This window comes from Anabas testudineus, chromosome 13 (genome assembly GCF_900324465.2).
Source record: "Anabas testudineus chromosome 13, fAnaTes1.2, whole genome shotgun sequence".
NCBI lineage: Eukaryota > Metazoa > Chordata > Actinopteri > Anabantiformes > Anabantidae > Anabas > Anabas testudineus.
The window spans coordinates 15,006,167-15,025,886 of NC_046622.1; the positions used below are offsets into that span (position 1 = coordinate 15,006,167).

Below are 19,720 nucleotides of genomic sequence, written 5' to 3' on the forward strand. Positions count from 1 at the left end.
GTTTCTCTTTGTTGCTTCACTCAGTGGTTCTGTCTCATCTGTCATTCCTCATTCTTTGGCAGACTCGCAGTCAGATAGTTCTGGATTCAGCAATTGACACTGTGTGCATTCATTTGTGTGTGTGTGTGTGAAAGACTACGTGCTTCTAGTTGGAAACATTTATGCACCTGGGAATGTGTGTGCATTTGTGAGTGTGTGTTTCTGTGAAGGTGCAGTTTGTTTGTAATGACGTTCTTCCACTAGAAGCCTGACTGTGTAGGTCCACTGACTCATGACTGTCAGCTCCCTTCACCGCCGAGGTCTCTTAGGAACAAACCATTAAGTGTCTGTGTTTGCATCTGCATGACTATTGGTATTTGTGTATCTTAACAGGAAAATTTGTTTTATATGCGACAGTTACAGTATTGTATGCAACATGCTTTATTATATTGCATAGCATGATTATTTCATGCACATTTCAATTTTGTCAATTTTAAAATACATTTACAACACAGTAAAATGTACAAAACGTGTGTATTTATCAGATTTGAGAGATTTTTCTCTGCTCTTGTCTAAAAAAATCACATATACAATGAATAGGTAGCTGCCGAAACAGGAAAGCACTGATTAAATAATCTCCCACACATGCTGATCTATATAATGTGGTCACGTGAGCTAAATTGTTTCTGCCCATTACAAGGTAATTTAGAGATAATTTAGTTTAGGAACAGGGGACAGGTCATGAAGGTAAAGACTGATGGGTTTAGATGAAAAATCGGATGGAAATGTACCACCATGTTTTTTGTTTTTTGAGATTCTGTATTGATCTGGGCTTTTATTTTATTATTTTTATTTTATTTACAAGAAACGTGTGCATAGGCAAGGTACATGACAGCCTTAGTCTTATTATGTGAATTAAGTTCATTTTGTGAGGAGGCTGTTTTGTGAGTTGATTTTTTTAGCATTAGTACTTCTTCTAACATGTCACTTAACAAAAACATGTAGTTGCCAGATGGTCTATCTAGGTGGTGTGTGGTTAAACAATACATGCGATGCATGGATGTGTCTCAGAAGTGTGTTTTCTACCTCGGTGCTGTGTGATTTCTACAAACCTGTCTACTGTGTTCCCCTGGCAGTGGACAGAGACGCTGCCAGTGATTTCTTTCCTGACAGTCGAACAGTTCTTGTGAAAGCCAGCACTGCCTTAGCAGCCAACCACCGAACCTCTTCACTCATCAGATGTCTCTGTTTGCTTTGGTTTGATCCAAACTCTACTCTTTCTCTTTAAACATGGTCATATGTCTTTTAGAGTTTTTCATGGACACAGAAAAACTCACATGTCACATGTATGAGATACCCACCCAGTATCTCTCTCTCTCACATTTGTTTGCCATGGTGAACCATGGATAGGCAGATTTTTTTTAATATAGGGCTATGATAAGTTATATAAAAAATAATAATCTGTCTAAAAGACCTTGTTTTTAAGGTCTTAAAAACAGCTGCGTGTGTGAATACATACTGCAACATGAATTAACATTAATGTGATGTGTGACAGAGGAGATTGTGCTAGAGACAGAAAGCATTAAGAAGGTATGAGATAATAAAATGAGTAAAATATGCTAATATCTTCACTATGTTCCTTAGTCACACCATTGACCTTCTTATAAATCATGCATTGATGTCAGTGACACTATTGCAAATTAATGCAAATGATACAATGATAAGAAAAGAAATCCAGTGCAGGAAACGAATGATTCTAAGAAACATTAGCACATATACTGGAGGCCCAGTGGGACATGGGAGGTTGTCCAGAAACACTAGGATGGTAACAAAGTTTTCTTTTTATGTTTAGCTATTTTTAAAGGACTTGGAAGTGGTGACTTAGTGTTGATGGTTATGAATGTGATTTGGTTGAGACGATGGGTCAGACCTACAGAAGCCGGGCTGGGTCAGTGCCAATCTGGCTCAGTCAATGCTGATAGTCATAAAGAAAATGTGACGCGTTAAGATTCCAGTATTCCAGCCAGTCGTTCTCATATAGATTTCTTTCATGTTTGATATTTACGACTGACATTAGTGATCATCGAGCTGAAGTTAGCTTCACAAAGTTCACTGTAAAGGTACATGCTGCTAGTTTGCATCCATGTTTAACCTCATTTGAGATGAACAACATTAGGTATTTTGCAACACAAGATCGTGATCAGTAACTTTCATTGCCAAAGCCACAAACCATTAGTGTTAATAAACCAGTCACATAACATTTATCTCTTTCAAACTTGTCAGAAACTTACTCTTCTGTAATCTCAGGAAATAAGATATTGTTAGTAGTGCTGATGATATCACTGACAGTCTGACTCACACTCGTCTGACACTGGCAATTAAGATTTCAGAATATTGGTCTGACACTTAGCTAACCGTGACAGTGGTGCTACTTGACTGTGTGTGTGTGTGTGTGTGTGTGTGTGTGTGTGGTCTATCAAAGTGAGTTTGTTGACGTGTGGTTCAAAGAAAAAGTTTTCAATTGTATGTGTGTATCTGCATGGATGCAGATCTGCCAGTATGTATGTGGGTAAATTCTCACTAATTAAACTTGGCTCTCCCACCTCCAGTGCAAGGGTGTAATGTTCTTGGTGGCTCTGAGATCTATTTCTGATCCAAGTGCCAATCACGCTCTAATCACCCAGCTAACAGTATGCAACAGAAAAGCTCTGTTTAGAAAGTACTGAAGTCACGAGAAAAGATCTGACGATGGAGACGAGATATTAAACTTCTTATTTCACTCATAATTAAAAGCTGATTTTGGTGAAGTCACAGGTGTGCAAACATTCACCTGATATTAAATGTCACGCCTTTTTAATGCAAGCGCATCCCCCGTGCAAACCAAACTCTATTTTTTTGAGTGACAGTTTTCATATGAGACACTCTCATACTCAGAGACACAGTCCCAGAGGACATTACCTATAACAGGCAACCAAATTTCCTACATCTGCCAAGCCCTGTCTAACATATCCTGTCTGACTTTCATCTTCTAAAAATGAATTCGCATAAGCCCCAACACAAGCTAACAGGTCACACATAAAGCATTCACTTTTCAGCTGCGAAACACTCCCCAGAGAAAATCACTTTTGCTGTTCTCATTCTTGGTGCCAGTTTCTATCTGAAATGTTGAACTGGTTTAAACTGTTGTGATTTGGGATGTGACTACTATGCAAGATTAAAAAATGTATCTTAAAACTAATTAATTGCACTATTTTTAAAAAACAACCAGCATCTGGCTAGCTTAGCACAGTGACTGGAAGGGGGGGGGGGGCACCCAACTCGTCTCTGTCAAACATCACTGAGCTTGTGAGGGAATTAGTGGTCCAGTATTATATATATATAGCAATAATCTTGATAATAAAAAAGCAAACTTACTGTCGATTACAGATGTGTTTGCTGACATTCCCAGTTATCAGCTGAATTGTTTATTCATCTGTGTTTGGCAACATAGAGCAAAAACATTGCCCATTAGCAGCAAAACGGCTGCTAAACACTGTGCGAATGTGTGGGAGTGTGTAGGTATGTGTGTGTTTGTCTCATCCGTTGTGTATGTGTGCGCAGTGGGTTTGCATGTGTGCATCGGTTCGTTGTTGTACCGTATATATGGGTCCGTGTGCATGTGTGTGTGCGCTGGCTGTTGATGCGGGAAGCTGCACCCTCAGAGTATTTCCACCCATGAGAAAAGCACTACAGCTTTTTTTTTTTTCATCTAGTTAAATGTTCAAGCTCAAGGCCTGTCTGTGTGTGTGTGTCTGTGTGTGTGTGTGTGTCTGTGTGTGTGTGTGTGTGTCTGTGTGTGTGTGTGTGTGTGTGTGTGTGTGTGTGTGTGTGTGTGTGTCTATGCATCAGTGTGCTGCTTATCAAAGCCTGTGCCGACTCAACTGTTTTGCCACTCTCATGACAAATCAGCTTTAAATATTCTCCCTTGTTTCTCAGTCACACCCACACAGGAATAGAGGCATGAAAATGACAAACACACACACACGCGCATCCTGAGGGGGGAGAGCTGCACGCCGAGGGGGTTTCAGCTATGGTCAGCATTGGCTCTTGCCCTGCATCTATCCTACTTTGGTGTTTTGTCTGTTTTAATGTGGTTTTATTTCGCCAGCAAGCATGTATAAAATACCGTTGTAAATAGCACTTAGCGTTTATGAACTCCACCCCATACAGCAATCTGCATCTGTTTACACCAGTGAAAATGGACTGAAATTGATATAAAACACCAAACAGTGGGGAAAAGGAGACAAAGCATGACCTTTTTGACCTTAGATAAAGACGTGGAGGGAGTGAAAGAGAGTCCTTTTATGATTCAGTCTAATTAATGAACAATTTTTAGCCACATATATGGATCAGCCACAACATAGAGACAGTTACATACATGCTTAGGCAGCTGCTGAGAACGTGCTGGATACGGTGCTGCCACTTAATATATCATCATATTTCATATGTCCTTAAAATAAAAATAAAAATTACTTTAATTTTAATATGTATTTTTCTATAACCTATTCTATCCTGTTCTGACAATTATCTACTGTAACTTCTCTAACTGTGCGAGATAATAAGATTAGACTTGAAACATCTTGGTTGCCTGGTAACATGATCAGAACGAACTTTAAAGTTCTGGAGGAAATTCGCAGCTGCTATAAAATACTGTTGTCACTTCAGTTACCAGACTGTATACAGTAGGTACAGATGACTCACCCACTGCCTGAAATGCTCCACAACACTGCCATGCATATATTTAACTTCCCACATGCAAACAGCTCACAAGCAAATTAAACCGTGTACAGTATGTACAGTATCAACGCGTCCTCATCGTTAGATAGCAATGCTTGTAAAGCACTAATTGGTGCCATGGGGATAGGGGGGACCTGTCGTCACGAAAACAATCATAAGGTTTGGTTTAGTGTAGGCACTGGCAAATGAGTTGATCTAAGGTTAAGCACCAAAAATTCTGGATTAGGTTAATTAAAAATGACATGTTCACCCGTCCAACTGTCCCATCCAATGCAAACCTTTGGTAATATACTCTAAAATAATATAATGCAGTAATATACTACATCATTGTTCTGCAATACATATTAACAATCATGAGTTGTTATTGTAGTTGCTTGACGCCCCTGTACGTCAAACAGCGTACAGGTGTCAGTACGACACGCTAAAGGACTTGACAAAGTGTCATTATCTGACATTGTGGGAGTGAGAATGAGCGGCTTATACTGCAGCTACATTAATTGACTGCTTTTTATTATATGACGAGGTGTTTCTGGTGTTTTGCCCCCTCTCATTTTGGTAAATAATATAATGCACTCCAGTACAACCTCACCACCCACTACTCATAGTGTAATGATAACAAAAGTAGAATTCACAGCAGAGCTGCTGGACTGCATTACATCAGATTGTACAGGTGTACCTAATAAAGTGCACTGTGAGTCTATATAGTAGCATGCACACATCTTCCTCTCTCGCTTTCTTTTTCTCTCTCGCACTAAATCTGCAGCATGAATCAATCTATAGTCCTGCCTTTCATTCTCTATCCTTCTCTACTTTTGGATTTCTTGCCTTTCCTCCTCCTCATCTTCGGGACAGTAATAATAAAAGTTCATCGTGACCTAGCGCTTGTCCCTGTAACCCCCTGCCTGGGTACAATTTTAGTACAATTCAAAACTCCATAGGGTGTTTGGCTCTCTCCATTCTCCACTCATAGCGGGGGTTACACCCTGTGTGTGTGTGTTTGTGTGTGGGTGGATGTTTTCAGTGTGAGAGTGTCAGCATGTTAGAGGTTGCATGAGCAAGCACATGTGCGTGCTCTGTAAGCACATACCTATGTTTCATAAATTGGCCGATTTTGTGTGAGGGCAATTATGCGTATGTCTGTATGTGTAGATGTGTCTGCGTGGTGGTTCCTTTGAAGCCAAGACAAAGGCATGTCCTGTGACACATAGCAAGGGGGTTAGACAAACATTCACAGACATCAGCAGAACACTGTTTACTGAGCTCACTCTGTCTCTTGAATAAGGCTGCACACAAGTCAGAGTGGCGATGACAGAGAAGAGAGAGGGGAAGTAAGACGGCACGAAGACATAAATCCACGAAAGACAAAATAAAAGTACAGATAGGTTCTGCAGAGATGAAGGACAGTGGGATAAATGAGAGAGAAAGAGGATGAGACTGTGACTGAAGTGAACGAGAGAAGAAGAGAGAGTAGTAGCAGTGGGGAAACTGATGAGGAACGAGGCCCCAAGAAACGTCAACACAGCAAACACAGCATAGGCCACACCAAAGAGCATGTCTAAATTAGACTTATAAATAAGCAAACATACTAACTGCTTTGCGTGTGTCTGCGAAGTTATGCGTGTGTTCGCATAAGTGTGTCACTGGCTTTGTTGTGAAGTGTCCCCGATTTGAGCAAACTCATCACCATCTCGCTTTTGTCATCAAAGGCAAAAACGAAGAAGAGACACCACTGGAACACGGTGCACTCGAATGGGTTTTTTCTTTGGTACTGCAGCTTTTTAGATGGTCCTTACATCTTTGCCAGCGAGTCTGAATGGTCCTTTTGGGCCTTTGATTAGCATTAGCATCCACTTAGCTTTTGCAAGTGCCTCTCAGGCATCTATGACTTCACACATTTACATTTAGTCATTTAGCTAAATCCTAAGCGCCTTACAGTGCACAGGGAAACTTACAAGGCAAAGGCAGGGTGAGCACCTGTTGATGGGGACAAATTAGCCTAATGGATGGAAAGACAAGCGGCACTCTTCCTACTAGGGTGGAAAATTGTCATTTGAAAAGTTGAAAACACAATTTTTTAAATTAATTCTTATACCTTTCAATACATTTATAAGTAACCCTGAATATTCACTCAAGTATGTCTCAAAGATGTCATGTGTTGTAGACGACACTTATAACCAGTCATGCAGTCTTCCTCCCAGTCAGAAGTCCAGTTGCCATGACGCAACTTCCAGATAACTTCTGGATGACTAAGGATCTTCACTGACACCTTTTGACTTGTTTCTACAGGCTAATCAGACTGAGCTAACATCTCTACTTTCTCCTTGTCGGTCCACTTAGTATGCTCCCGTCCTCTGCTGTGATGTGTTCCTCTTTAACACCTTGGCTAAGCTCACTAAATAATGCATAGGGGACCAATCCTTGCTGAGTCAGCACTGAGGACAGGTCAGTGGAGACACTAGCTGAATAGCTAGTGCAGATACGAGAATGCTCTACGTAGACTCAAGTACACATATATATTCATGGACGCATGCACAGACTGAGACACCTAAACTGAAAACAAACAAACAAACAAAAAAACACATGTACACATGCACATACTGTATAGACAGAGAGAAATAAAGAGAGGGAGAGAGAGCCTCAGGCACATAGAAACCTATAAAAATAGCATCCAGCTCACAGAAATGATAATGAAATGCATAATCAATGCACAGTAAAACATATTTCTTGGTCAACTCATTGCCCTTTATAACAATGCATTATGCCACAATAATTAGGTGCCATAGATCCTACTGTATATCAGCCAAGTCACTTCTATTCTGCTTTACTAAACAGTCCAAATAAACAAAACAGTAGAAGAGAGGTGATCACACTGTGTGTACACTTTGTATTTTGACTCAGAAATGATATGAAGTACGAGTACTTCCTTTAGATTTTTTATATTCAACATCTATTCTAGTGATACTGAGTTAAGCATTATAAAAGCTGCATTTACATAATAATTACAATAACACATAAAAACACAGCAGCCTAGCAAGATATACAAACAATCACCCAGTCTAAGAGATATACACACATTTAGAGCTGGCCCTGACCAACGCAAGATCTTAGCTGGTTTTCCTTGCATCGCAACCCATTCCACCACTAATCACTGTGTTCACACCCTTACATTCACACTTCCCTCCACATACACAACTACATATCAGTGTTGCAAACAAGGAAGGATAGAGGATGATCAAAGGACAGCGTCTGACTAAAAGCTGCATCTTGCTAAATGACGAGGGTGGAAAAACAAATTCCTAGAAAAATGCGAGAAACGAAAGGGGGAGACAAAAAGAGAAGCACGGGAAGGAGTGTGTGATGGGACAGAAATCCATGGCTGCAAGAAGGAGAGAAAGTAGGTGGGTGTGAGAAGCCGGCTCAAGTTGTAACAACAGATTGTGAGGAGGGTTTGAAGGAGGGGCAGGATAGAGAGAAGCAAAGGATGAGGGATGAGAGGGGATAGTCCCTTTGTAACCTCCTACGCTGTGATGCAGTTTACTTACCAACACTTCATCAGCAATATCCTCCCTGTGTGTGTGTGTGTGTGTGTGTGTGTGAGTCTGTACAGTATGTGTGGCTTTATGGAGAGTATTACTCGGCATAGGCATTATCTTCCATGGTTGTGCTTTGTTCAATATCATGTCTGCAACATTAAAAAGGTGGCTCATCATATACACAGCTTCTGCATTAGGGACTGAGTCTTTCTTATTCATGAGTGCCAAGGGATTCTTCAAATATTTGAAACGTCAGTCAATCAAACTAGAAAATGTCAGTGGTGCCGGCTTAGGCAAAATAACCAAAATGCATTTTTTAAATTATTTTTTTCAATTTGTAAAGTTGCTTCTGTGTGACTTTCTACTAAAAAGGCTAATGTGATAATGTGTGCAAGCTTGTGAGAGACTATGAAAGTGTGTGTATGTGTTCGTAAGGCTTGTTAAAGTAGCATTTGGCTCCTGCTGACAGCTACTGCAGTCTGAACAGCAGGGCTGACGAGGACAATCAATTAGGACCGCGTCATGTTCCCGCATACTGATGTACACGTAAATATCTGCATGGAATTAAACGTGCGTGTTGTATATATTTTATACAGTCAAGATTTAATCTCAAATCTCCATGATTATGCGAGTCAACATAAAAACTGCAAAAAACTGCAGTTGCTTGGCTCTGTCTGTGTGTGTGTGTGTGTACATATCCGTGAGTGTGTGCAAGTGTGCTTTAGCTAAGCCCCAGCTGGGGTAGCACGAGTTTATCAAATATCAGCCTTGATCCCTCTAAGGGCTGCTTGGACGCTGTTTCCTAGATGTATGTTTGTGTGCGTGTTTGCTCTGAGCGCCATGTGTGATGCTGAGCAGATGCTGATGTTTTGACAGCCTTCCTGCTCTAAGTCTGTCTGCCTCACATCAGCTGCGTGTCTGTGTGTGTGTGTGTGTGTGTCTGTGTGTGTGGTCAGAGTGCAGGGTTAAGCAGTGGTCTGACTGTCAGTGTGTATCTGACCTTCTATCTACCACTGGGATCACTTATCCTGCTGCAGGCTCCACAGTAGAACATAGCACCGCTCTCCTGTCATTATTTTCCCTTCTCCTTTTATTTCCTTTCTCTCTTGTGCTTCTTTTGCCTGCTAACTTTTCTCTCTGCCTCTCTCTCATTTTCCTCCTTTGATATGCCTCTAACAATGCCTTCTCCCATTTCTTCTTTGCACCATATCCATGTCCCCTACCCACATTCTCTCCCCCCCCGCCAATGCATTTGTATTCTCCGCTTCTCGCTCCATACTTGCATCTTTTCATTCCTCACTATCTGCTGCTCACATACCAACATTCTGAGTTAATGATAAAATGAAAACAGGAGAGGGGAGGCTAATGAAGACAAGAGGAGACAGAGGGAGAGAAAGAGAGAGAGAGAAAGAGAGAGAGAGAGAGAGAGAGAGAGAGACAGACCGTAGGAGAAATGCTGAGACGTGCAAATGGAGAATCAGAGAGACTGAGGGAAGTATGTGGAGAAATGCTGACAGTTGGAGAGGGAAAGATAAAAGTGTTTGACAGAGGAGGAAAAAATGAATCTTTTTCATTTGTGTCAGAGCACCATTGTCAGAGTAACAAAGACATAGCACTCACTGTGCACCAGAGGATTTGTCAAACTCCCTCTCTCAGACACACACACACACACACACACACAAAACACACAACATAAATACACAGAGTGTTTATCTCTTTCCTTCAGCAGGGGCGAATCTCCTGGGGTGAGAGCGGCTCCTGCTCTCATCTTTTTGCAATGTCACTTCTGACATTTGTCATGTTCTCGCCCTCACTTAACACTGGTAGCAGAAACATTTTTTTTTTTTTTTACGTATCAGTATCTTGTTCTTTACATTTTTAGCAGCTACTGAAAACCTCTGAAACATTTGATGGCTTTGTGTCTATTTCTTGAGAAAATATCCTATAAAAACAAACGGTATGTCACAGGGACCCACAAATAGCCCTTTACAGTCAATGTCCCATAACCTAGCTTATTACATGAAAATGCATGCAGTTGATCTTTGACCCTACCAGTGTAAACTAGACTCTAGGTTGGAGCTAGGACATATGAAGTTGTAGACGAATAGCAGCAGCACTACTGTGAATGCAATGAGTTTTCAGGTGAGTGATGCAGCGGCAGGGACGGCAGCAAAAAAGTGAACTCAGAATGCACTGTCCTACTGAAAAGGACTCGTTGACATTACGTTGCAGGTCTTAGGTGTGAGTACGGGAGAGTGGTCGTGTTGAATGCATCTGATATCTCCCAAACTTCATTATTATATCATTATTGTACTGGTCATAATGCAGTACAGTGAGTTCCATACAGGTAATTTGGCTTTCTGTTATTATTAAACTTAAATCCAAATGTATGCCAAATAGCTGTTCTAGGCGATGCCTTTAATTTCCTTCACAATCCCCTCAGAGAGCCTGTTTTAATACAACACCTTGCCTGAGGGAATATCAGTGTAATTAACACGCCAGCTGGAACTACACTGGCATTGTTATACACCAGAGTTATTTGTGTAAATATGAAGTCTAATGTGACATTTTAATGGGAACTGATCATCGTGTTTTGTAGCTGGATGCTCGAGCCACTTTTAGGCAGTCCGTAACCAGAGGGTCTGTATGAAGGTGTGCATGCGAAACCTCGGCTGGTGGTTATATTATATTATAAGCCGCATTTGAACTGATACTGTGGCATACGTTTATACCCGAGAGAGTACATTTATAGAAGTAAAATAAGTTGCTCTGGTCAGATATCGTTTTATAGTTTCAACTCCCAGGTGTTCAGCTTGGAATGGGCTTTGTAATAGTTTTCCTACCGTCTATGTCGTCTGCAACACACAAAAAACAGATTGAATGAACAGACAGATTGAATGCTGTGACAGAAGCTCTCCATCCAACTAATCTACATCCTAAAAGCCTGCACACTCTCTCTCTTTTTTTTTTTTTTTGCTTCTCTTATTATCCTTCATTCTTATTCATCAGTGTATCTCTCACCTTTGGAGGTGCCATGTATCTCTCTTTGAGTTCACAAACTCTCCTCCAAACTTTTCTCTCCTTCTGTGCTCTCCTTATCCCTCAATCACAAGTTGTTTTTTCTTTTTCCCTTTCACTGCTTATTCAGCACGCCCCCTCCCGCTCTCTATCACTCTTTTAACACCTCCACTGCGTCTCTTTTCATAACCATCACTCTCTGTTTCAGTCTGTCTCATTTTATGCCCCTCTCCTCGCTCTCTCCCTGACTCCTGTTTTTTTTTTTTTTTTTTTCACCTGCTCATCAGCTGTTTTTAAGAAGCTTGTGTATTGGCAGACAGCAGCATCTCTCTCTTTAGGTCCTCTGCGTGTTATCCCACTCAACAGCTCATCTCGCTTCAATTATGAATTTCCACTTGTTTATTCTCCCACGTTTTCCAATTCTGTTAATTATTCTCTGCTTCATTTCTCATTTCCTTATTTGCTATTTTTTTTAATTCTCTGCCTGTTTTTCACATTTCATCTTTTCTTTAATTCCTTTTACTGGTCTAATCACTTTCTTCATTTCCACTCGCCCCTCTTTTATCCTGTCTCACTGTCCATGCACCCTGTAGCTCCATCTCTCTCTGTATCCACTTTATTATCTGCCTCGACAGGTGGCTCCGCTACATGACCGACTACAATCTACGAGGGCTAAACATCTCTCTGACTCTCCCTTTCTCTTTCTTTCAGGTCTGCTCATTATTCTCCTCCACTGTGTCCACAAAGGAGGTTATGTCGAGTTATTGTAGCCAAAAACAGAACAATACACATCGGTGGAGATCAATTATTTCACAACATGTTTGCAGTAATAAGTAACTAAAATATGTTAGCAAACTTGCTTAAACTCATTTTTCAGACTATCACATATTTTATTTCAGAGATATATTAGCTTCATGCTTATTTGATTTATTGCAGAGTAGCTTACTTTAGCAGGTCAGCTGAAAACATGGGACAGCCTGGCTCTGTAGGAAAATTACAAAATGTGCCTACTGGCTCCTCCAAAAGACACTAGTTTCTAAATAAGTCTGGTACAGTTCTCTGGAAGAAACCCAGATTTTTTTACACACTAAACCAACAAGATATAATGTGTTAATTTGTGAGTTTTAGAGGTGTTTGTAGAGCAGGTGGATTTTTGATATCTTCAGACAGACCCAGCATGAAGATAAAGCAGTGTTAATGTTTGCTGGACCATTAGCTACTGGTTATACCTCAACATGTAAGGTTGTAGCAGTATATACTGACTGAATGTCATTGAATTTTTTCAACTATTACTATAACCTGCCTCTTTTAACCTGATAACATAGATTTATCTGTTTCCTTCCATGGTGGCTTAGCTATGTTGAACAAACCATGATTATTGTTACGATTATTACTTTTATATGCTTTTGGTGTTGTCGTTGTGCTTTTACAGATTTGCTGATGTTTGGCACCACACTATGTCTGATCTCCCTGTCCAGAAATACCATACCCCGCCCCAACTCCCAGCTCTATCTCCATCCACTATATCAGTCCTGCTTTCTTCCACCTCCTCTTTTAAACTCTGCCCATGTGGCTTGCTATTGGTCCTACTATCTTCCTTTCGAAGCTGATGAGGCAGAAAAGTGAAGGGACTTGTCTTTCAACTTGGCATATCTCTCTCTACACACCTTTTCCCTCTCCTCCTCTGTGCCCTCTAACTCTTCTCCTTCTAAGCTCACATCTAAACTTTCTCTTCCCTCCCGCTGTGCTCTCCTCCTAAAATCTGAGCACCAGCACATACAGAGCGGATACCATTCCCAAATTAAATCAACCATGAAAAAAAAATGAAAGGTGAAAACTTCCAAGAACCTGTATGAACCCATATGAACCTATACGTATGTCTGCTCAGCTTTCCGAGGCATCATTACAGTCTGTGCTTCTCTCGTATTGCACACACAACTCACACTCTTCTCAATCCTGTCAGATTGTCCAAGTGGTCGCCACCCTCTTCTCTCTGCAAGAGAGGAAAAGACTGTCTGCCAAACATTTTGGGGTGGGGTAACTTTGGCTCATGCAAGTGGTGTGTGTGTGTGTGTGTGTGTTCATGTGAAATCTTGAGTATTTATTGGGGGATTCCCTAGAAAGGGAGATCCTGTAATTGTGTGTGCATGTCAGCCTGGGTGGGCGGGCGTGGAGTAGTTAAATGTCGGGTGTCCTGAGTGTGACTCATGAATTCCAATAACATCAGTGACACTCCTCCCAGCTGTCACCCCTGTGTTTAATTTAGTGACTTTAGGAACTAGCTTGTATCCTGTCATGAGTGACTGCTCGCGACTGTCCACTCCCGTTAAGAGTAAATCTGTATTTTACTAGACCTTGCAGAACACTTTAATTTTAGAAAACAGTATTTTCAGATTAGTTTACATTAAGTGAGTTTGTGTGACATGATGAAGAGCTGTTTCCATGGTCAAGATAAAACACTACAAGTCTATGAAACTGCAACGCAAATGCACCTTGCAGCCTCTAGGATATTTATCCCTTTTGCGCACATTGTTGGGCTGCCTATATGTGGTTTCATTTTTGTCTATGCAAATGACTGCAGGATATTTCTTGTGTGTTTGTGTGTGTGTGTGTGTGTGTGTGTGTGTGTGTGTGTGTGTGTGTGTGTGTGTGTGTGTGTGTGCGCGAGAGAGCGAGAGACAGAAAATATCTCCTATGAGAGACAAGGTCAACTTGAGGTCTCAGACACAGTCAAAGACCATGACATCACACCGAGTAATATCAGCAACACCTAACTCTAAAGTGTGAGAGCACACATGCTTTTGTGAGCTCAACCATGTATGCATTGAAGATCTCCACCTGTGAATGTGTGTAACCAGTTATTTTCTGTTTACATTTTATTTCTATTGTTGTGGATGCATCCTTTAACTGCATCTACAACGGCAGTTCGAATGCCCATTTCATAAAGGTTGAATAAATGCATAGTCCCAGTGCAGGTTGCCTCTTTTTTCTGTCAGTGTGCCTGCGTGCATGTCTGTGACACTGTTTGCGACGTTATATTTGCTTACAGAGCCAACGGGTAAAATAGCTTTTGATTAAAAAGAGCTGAAACAGATGGAGGGAGAGATTGAATGAGGAGGATCTGGAGAGATGAAGTGATATGTAGCGAGACTGATAAGACAGCACTGAGAGAGGACGGCCACAGATAAGAGAAGAACTATTGGAAGAAAGGGGGGGAGGAATCAGAAAGATATGCCAGGAGCCTTTATAAGCCATGTTGTGGTTCAGTGGTTGCAGAACCCACAAGTTATGTTTTCTGTACGTTGCAGAGTTGTAAGCTTTGACAAAAAAAAAAAAGCAATTGTATGCATGACACAACCACTATATTGTGGAGTCTGTTCATATAAGCATGCTTATAGCTGCAAGCAGCATTTCAAGTTTGTCATACTTTAGGTTAAACTGTGTGTTGTGCGTTTGTGTCTGCATGTCAATGTGTGTTCAAGCGTGTACTTTCACATGCGTGTGTCTACAAAGAATCAGTGTTGCATAACTTCATTTAATCTTAAGATCAACAGGGTTCAAAAAGATAACATATGCACTTAAATCACAATATTTCACACCCTCCATCATACTCACACCTTCTTATGACCTGTGTTTGTATCTCAACACCAGTCTGCGTGAAAATAGTTCAGCTGAGCCAAGGAATGAAACATTTAATGGAAAATGTCAGTGCCCATGGATAGATGTTACAACTGAGTGTGTAACAAATCAATTAGTAAATAGGCCATCTGAAGAGAACCCCTAACTGTTTTGAGTAATACAAATATCTAATATTCTATTGGTTTCTGAATATCTGAGGATAAACTTCGGATCAAATATTAATTATGAGTTGACGCTGACACACAATTCCTGCACAGCGCGGTCACCAACTGACTGCTGGTGCCCACATTCTCCTATAACACTATGCTGCACATTAGCAAAATCATCAGTAGATCAGAACATTGTCCAGAAAGCCTGGCTCATTTAAAGAAGTGCAGTAAAAAATGAAGTTTCATACAGATCACACATTTGACTGTGTTTACAAGCTACTCGAACACAGCTGAACCTGGGTGATTGTGTCTCTGCTTGTGTCCAGGTGACCAACTTTGTGTTTGACTACTGTATGCCTTCTCCTGCTTGTATCTACTTGTACCTATTTCACTACCCAGAAGTGCTGCCACACACACACACACACACACACACACACACACACACACACACACACACACACACACACACACACACACACACACACACACATTCCTTTGCCATGTATCTTTCCATGTATATTACCTTATTTCATTTTGTACATATACAGTAAACTCTTACTCTTATCTCTACACCACAACCCCAAGTGCAAGTGCACATGCAGACACACTTTGGTGGCATAAAGCTTAAAGAATGAGCAAAATTCAGACAAACACAGGAGAAAAAGACCTTAGGGGAAATTCCTCAAAGTGAGCTAAGACATTCTGCCAGACACACACACACTTAAATGCATAAGGGGGTATACATGAACATGTTTCTGAGGCTCTATCAGTTTGAGGTTCCTTGCTGCACAGAAACTCGCTCAGATCAAACCATCACCACATAAAGATAGTTTAACAGCTGTGTCAGGAGGATCCTCCCAGCTACATACTCTGGACCTTCATCAATTGAGTAAACCTACTATTATCAGTTACTAAGCCTCCTACTTACCACCATGTTTAAACATTTACAAGCAGAAACTTGGAGAACAACTGTCAATGGGAGTTCCCAAAAATGTTTGATTATTTTGACAAGTGGCAAGGCGAGACAACTCGAGGGTGTCAGAGCATCAGTTAGTTAGTTTTTCCTTGTAATTTACTTTTGGCGTAATGAATTATATGTTGAAATACATTGACAGAGTGTTGGATTTGAAATGTATCAACTCAACTGTAAAAAAAACCTGCAGAAAGAGGTTCAGGTTTTGTCTTAGAACGACCTTTTCTTAGGATTATACTCATTCACCGAGAGAACAGATGATTATTTTTGGGATTATTTTGTACCAGTCTATTTCTTCATCATCACAGTACTGCTTTGGCATAGCTGTCACTTTGTGATATGCAGCATCATTTCTATTATATAGACACTTTAAAAACATTTATATAAAATAACAACTCTGATGCTGACTTATCAAAGTTTTATGTAAGCTCCTATGTGGACAGTCATACTTACTAAGGTCGTGACCTTTCCCTCTATGTTATTGCTATGTTGTAAGCACACACACGGGCGTGTGAGGTGAAACCGGTATCAGGGGCAGTCGTCCAGGTTAGAACCTAATACAGTGGTATGTTCAAGTTACCCTGCCAAAAACAATGCTGCGGTGGTGTGCATGCCTCTGTGTGCATGTGTGCATGTGTGTATGTAATCAAAAGTAGTGTAGCACCATGACTTCAGCCTCAGGGTTAAGTGAAACATAAGCATGGCGCACCTGCAGGAAGTTAGATAGTCAAGAGGCAGACTTCACCTCTGATGAAAAAAGAGCTGCACTGTAGTAATGTTCCAGTCTGGATACTAGCTGACAGACCAACGTGCTGCCTATTCAGATTTGAACCTCTGGAGAAAGTGTAACCCCCCCCCTCTTTAACTTTAAACAGATGTATGCACACACTTTTCATCACCCCATGTTCTTCTTCTTTCACCATTGTCTCCTGTCCTATAACAGTGTGTCATGCACTTGTCACACTTCCAAACAATTGTTTACTATTTTAAGAAACACCAGTACCGGGAACGTTCAGTCATTGCAAACAAGTATTTCCCAGAGACACGATTTCAGCCGCTAAGACGCACTTAAACACACACAAGCCGCCACAAGCGCAACACCAACAGCAGAGGAATGAAATAAAAGCAGCTCACCGTCTCTCCTGATGTTGCCCCTCATCACTCTGGCCGTGGAGACTTCAGCTTTTCCGACCACGGTTATAACCCCCGACAATAAAACCAGCACCAACATCTGGAATAACACCGGTCCATTCATGGTGACACTGCAGCAAAGTCGTACACGATTAAAACAACTACAGCAACACAAATTTAGTGAGTGTCCTTTTTCCTTCCAGTGGCTCAAATAAAAGAGTAATTACTGAAAACACCGCACGACCAAGATCTGATCCATTCAACAACTTTATCTGGATTTGATCATCTCTATCCGCGCTTGGTAACTCCTGCGTCTGACGCCCGGCGCGCACGATGTCCCGTCTTCTGTCAAAGTGTCCAAACATCCAAGTATTAGTCTTCTTCTGAAAAGTTGAGCCCCGACAGACACCGTGAGCAAAAACTCCGCAACCGAGCAGCGCAGGTGGAGGATAATATAGCTCCGTTCACGGTCAGACAGAGATCCTATAGACGCACAACTTCTTATCGCCGTGAAGCCAAAAAAAAAAAATAAAAAAAAAAAAAAAAAAAAAAAAACAAATTCTGTTCAGTCCCGAGAAATATCGCGCATACTTTACTACTTTTCTATGTGACACGTCTGCGCGTCAAACTTTGCCAACTGAGTTGTGCGCGCTCACGGCGTGCGTGCGTGCGTGTATGTGTGAAGTGAGATGCTGGGCTGCGTCGCGAGGTCAGAGAGGAGGAGGAGGAGGAGGAGGAGGAGGAGGCGAGAAACAAACAGTTTAACAGTTACCAGCTTAAATGACCCCACACCTGTCCGCCTGATGTTTCACCACTCTGCCAGTGCGAGTGCACGCTGACTTTCTCCTTCACTGTTGAAGGAGGAAATGCGCTAAAGAGGCAACACTTTGTAGGAAGCCCTCAGAGGACAAAGCGCAGGGAGGGTCACCACAGCCCAGCACAGCAAAAAAGAAACATAAGCAGGAACTAACTGGAAAAGGGGAGCCAGCTCTTAAGTAACAGGCATAACACTGTAAGCAGGAGCTCAGCTGACATTATCACACTGGAAAGACTAAATGCACTATGTTGTTTTTCACTGCACAAATGATTATATATAGATATGACTTTCTTCAGATCGCTCACTGTTAGAAATAAGCAGATAACACATTACAGAGTGCATGATTGCACTTGCTGAGGAAAAGTACATCTGCAGCCGGTTTTGCCAGGAATCGTTCAATAGGCAGCTTTGTGTTATAAGCCAAAGACAGACCATTACAGACAGGCGTTATGTTTGAAGTAATTTTAGTAAGTAAACTTCAGAGTGATTTATCCGCCATTATGAGACGTCAAGATGTTACATGCTGCATTTGCAGCAAAACAAAGAAGGGCTTTCAACATTTCCATTGAGTTTATAAATGTGTTTCTGTGCAGACTCATTTCCCCCCAAGGCAAACTCCTAAGCTACTTTTATTCATCACCTCTTTCAGTTTTTGTCACTTTCTTGCTCACTCACTTATCATACACTTAGAGTCAGCATCACATCTTACTTCTTTTACTTTTACACTTTAGGTTAGATGTTAGATGTTAGATGTTTTGCTGATTGAGCAGAAAGCATTCCCAATACCAGTAAACTGGCTGATGACCTAAAACTTAGCAATACTCAGGGCATGATATGGGTTATTAATAGAAATGGGAGATTAATTAAAATTTAAAATCGATTAGACTACCCTGCTAAGCTTCAAAGGCATATGTGCCCGAGAACTGCATTTGTAAATACATGTAAAGATCACTGACGGGCACAAATTTACCGTACACCATGCGTGCTTAGACACACACACGTGCACGCGCACACATTCATGTGGCTTCTTCATGTGTTCATTGTCAATTTTTCACCTTGGATGCCATTCGAAGAGGCTGACTTCATGCAATGTCCTTTGCATTCTCTAATCAGTCCCTGAAACACACATTTCCACAGGCAGTCCTTGACATAAGTTGTCGAGTTTGTCACTGCAAGGTTGCGTGCATATTTTTTTTACTCCTCACCTCTGCTGCTGCAACTATGTCTCAGTAGATACGGCTGCTCTTGTAACTTCTCCGATCTTTATAAAGTGTCTTACTTTTTCGGACAGTTACAGCAGAGAGCATTAGACACAACTTAAGCAATTAGTCTTTATTGGGAAGGTGCAGTGACACTTGTTGCCTCCGTCACAGGTGTAGTAGTACAGGTTGAACTATAGGGCCTAAATTTATAGTGTCATTAATGTTCATTTTTAATTAGAAATAACTTCAATTACCAGGCACTATATTACAGTTACTGTAAGGTGGAACAATGTTCCCACCCTGGACAGGTCACCAGTCTATCACAGGACTGACGTATAGCGACAGACAAACATTCCCATCCACATTCACCGCCCTCCGTGCTGATCTGCTAAATCAAAGGGTGTGGGTTTTAACCCCATGACCCATAGACCTGTGTCTGGTTTAACAATATTATAGGATCAAAGTGTGTATCAAATATGAGCCTTCCAAACATGATTTTATAG

The 19,720-nt window shown here is 41.2% G+C and overlaps 1 protein-coding gene across 4 annotated transcripts in view; it reads right to left on the bottom strand.

The window, feature by feature from the left end:
* Positions 1–17,914, bottom strand: part of pdgfd (platelet derived growth factor d) — a 42,231-nt gene extending 24,317 nt beyond the window's left edge. For all 4 annotated transcript variants that reach the window (XM_026341196.1, XM_026341177.1, XM_026341187.1 and 1 more), the window contains exon 1: positions 17,202–17,914. In XM_026341196.1, the coding sequence (XP_026196981.1) occupies positions 17,202–17,322 (121 nt within the window). In that variant the 5' untranslated portion in view covers positions 17,323–17,914. The remainder of the gene's footprint in view (positions 1–17,201) is intronic.
* Between the last annotated feature and the right edge of the window lie 1,806 nt (positions 17,915–19,720).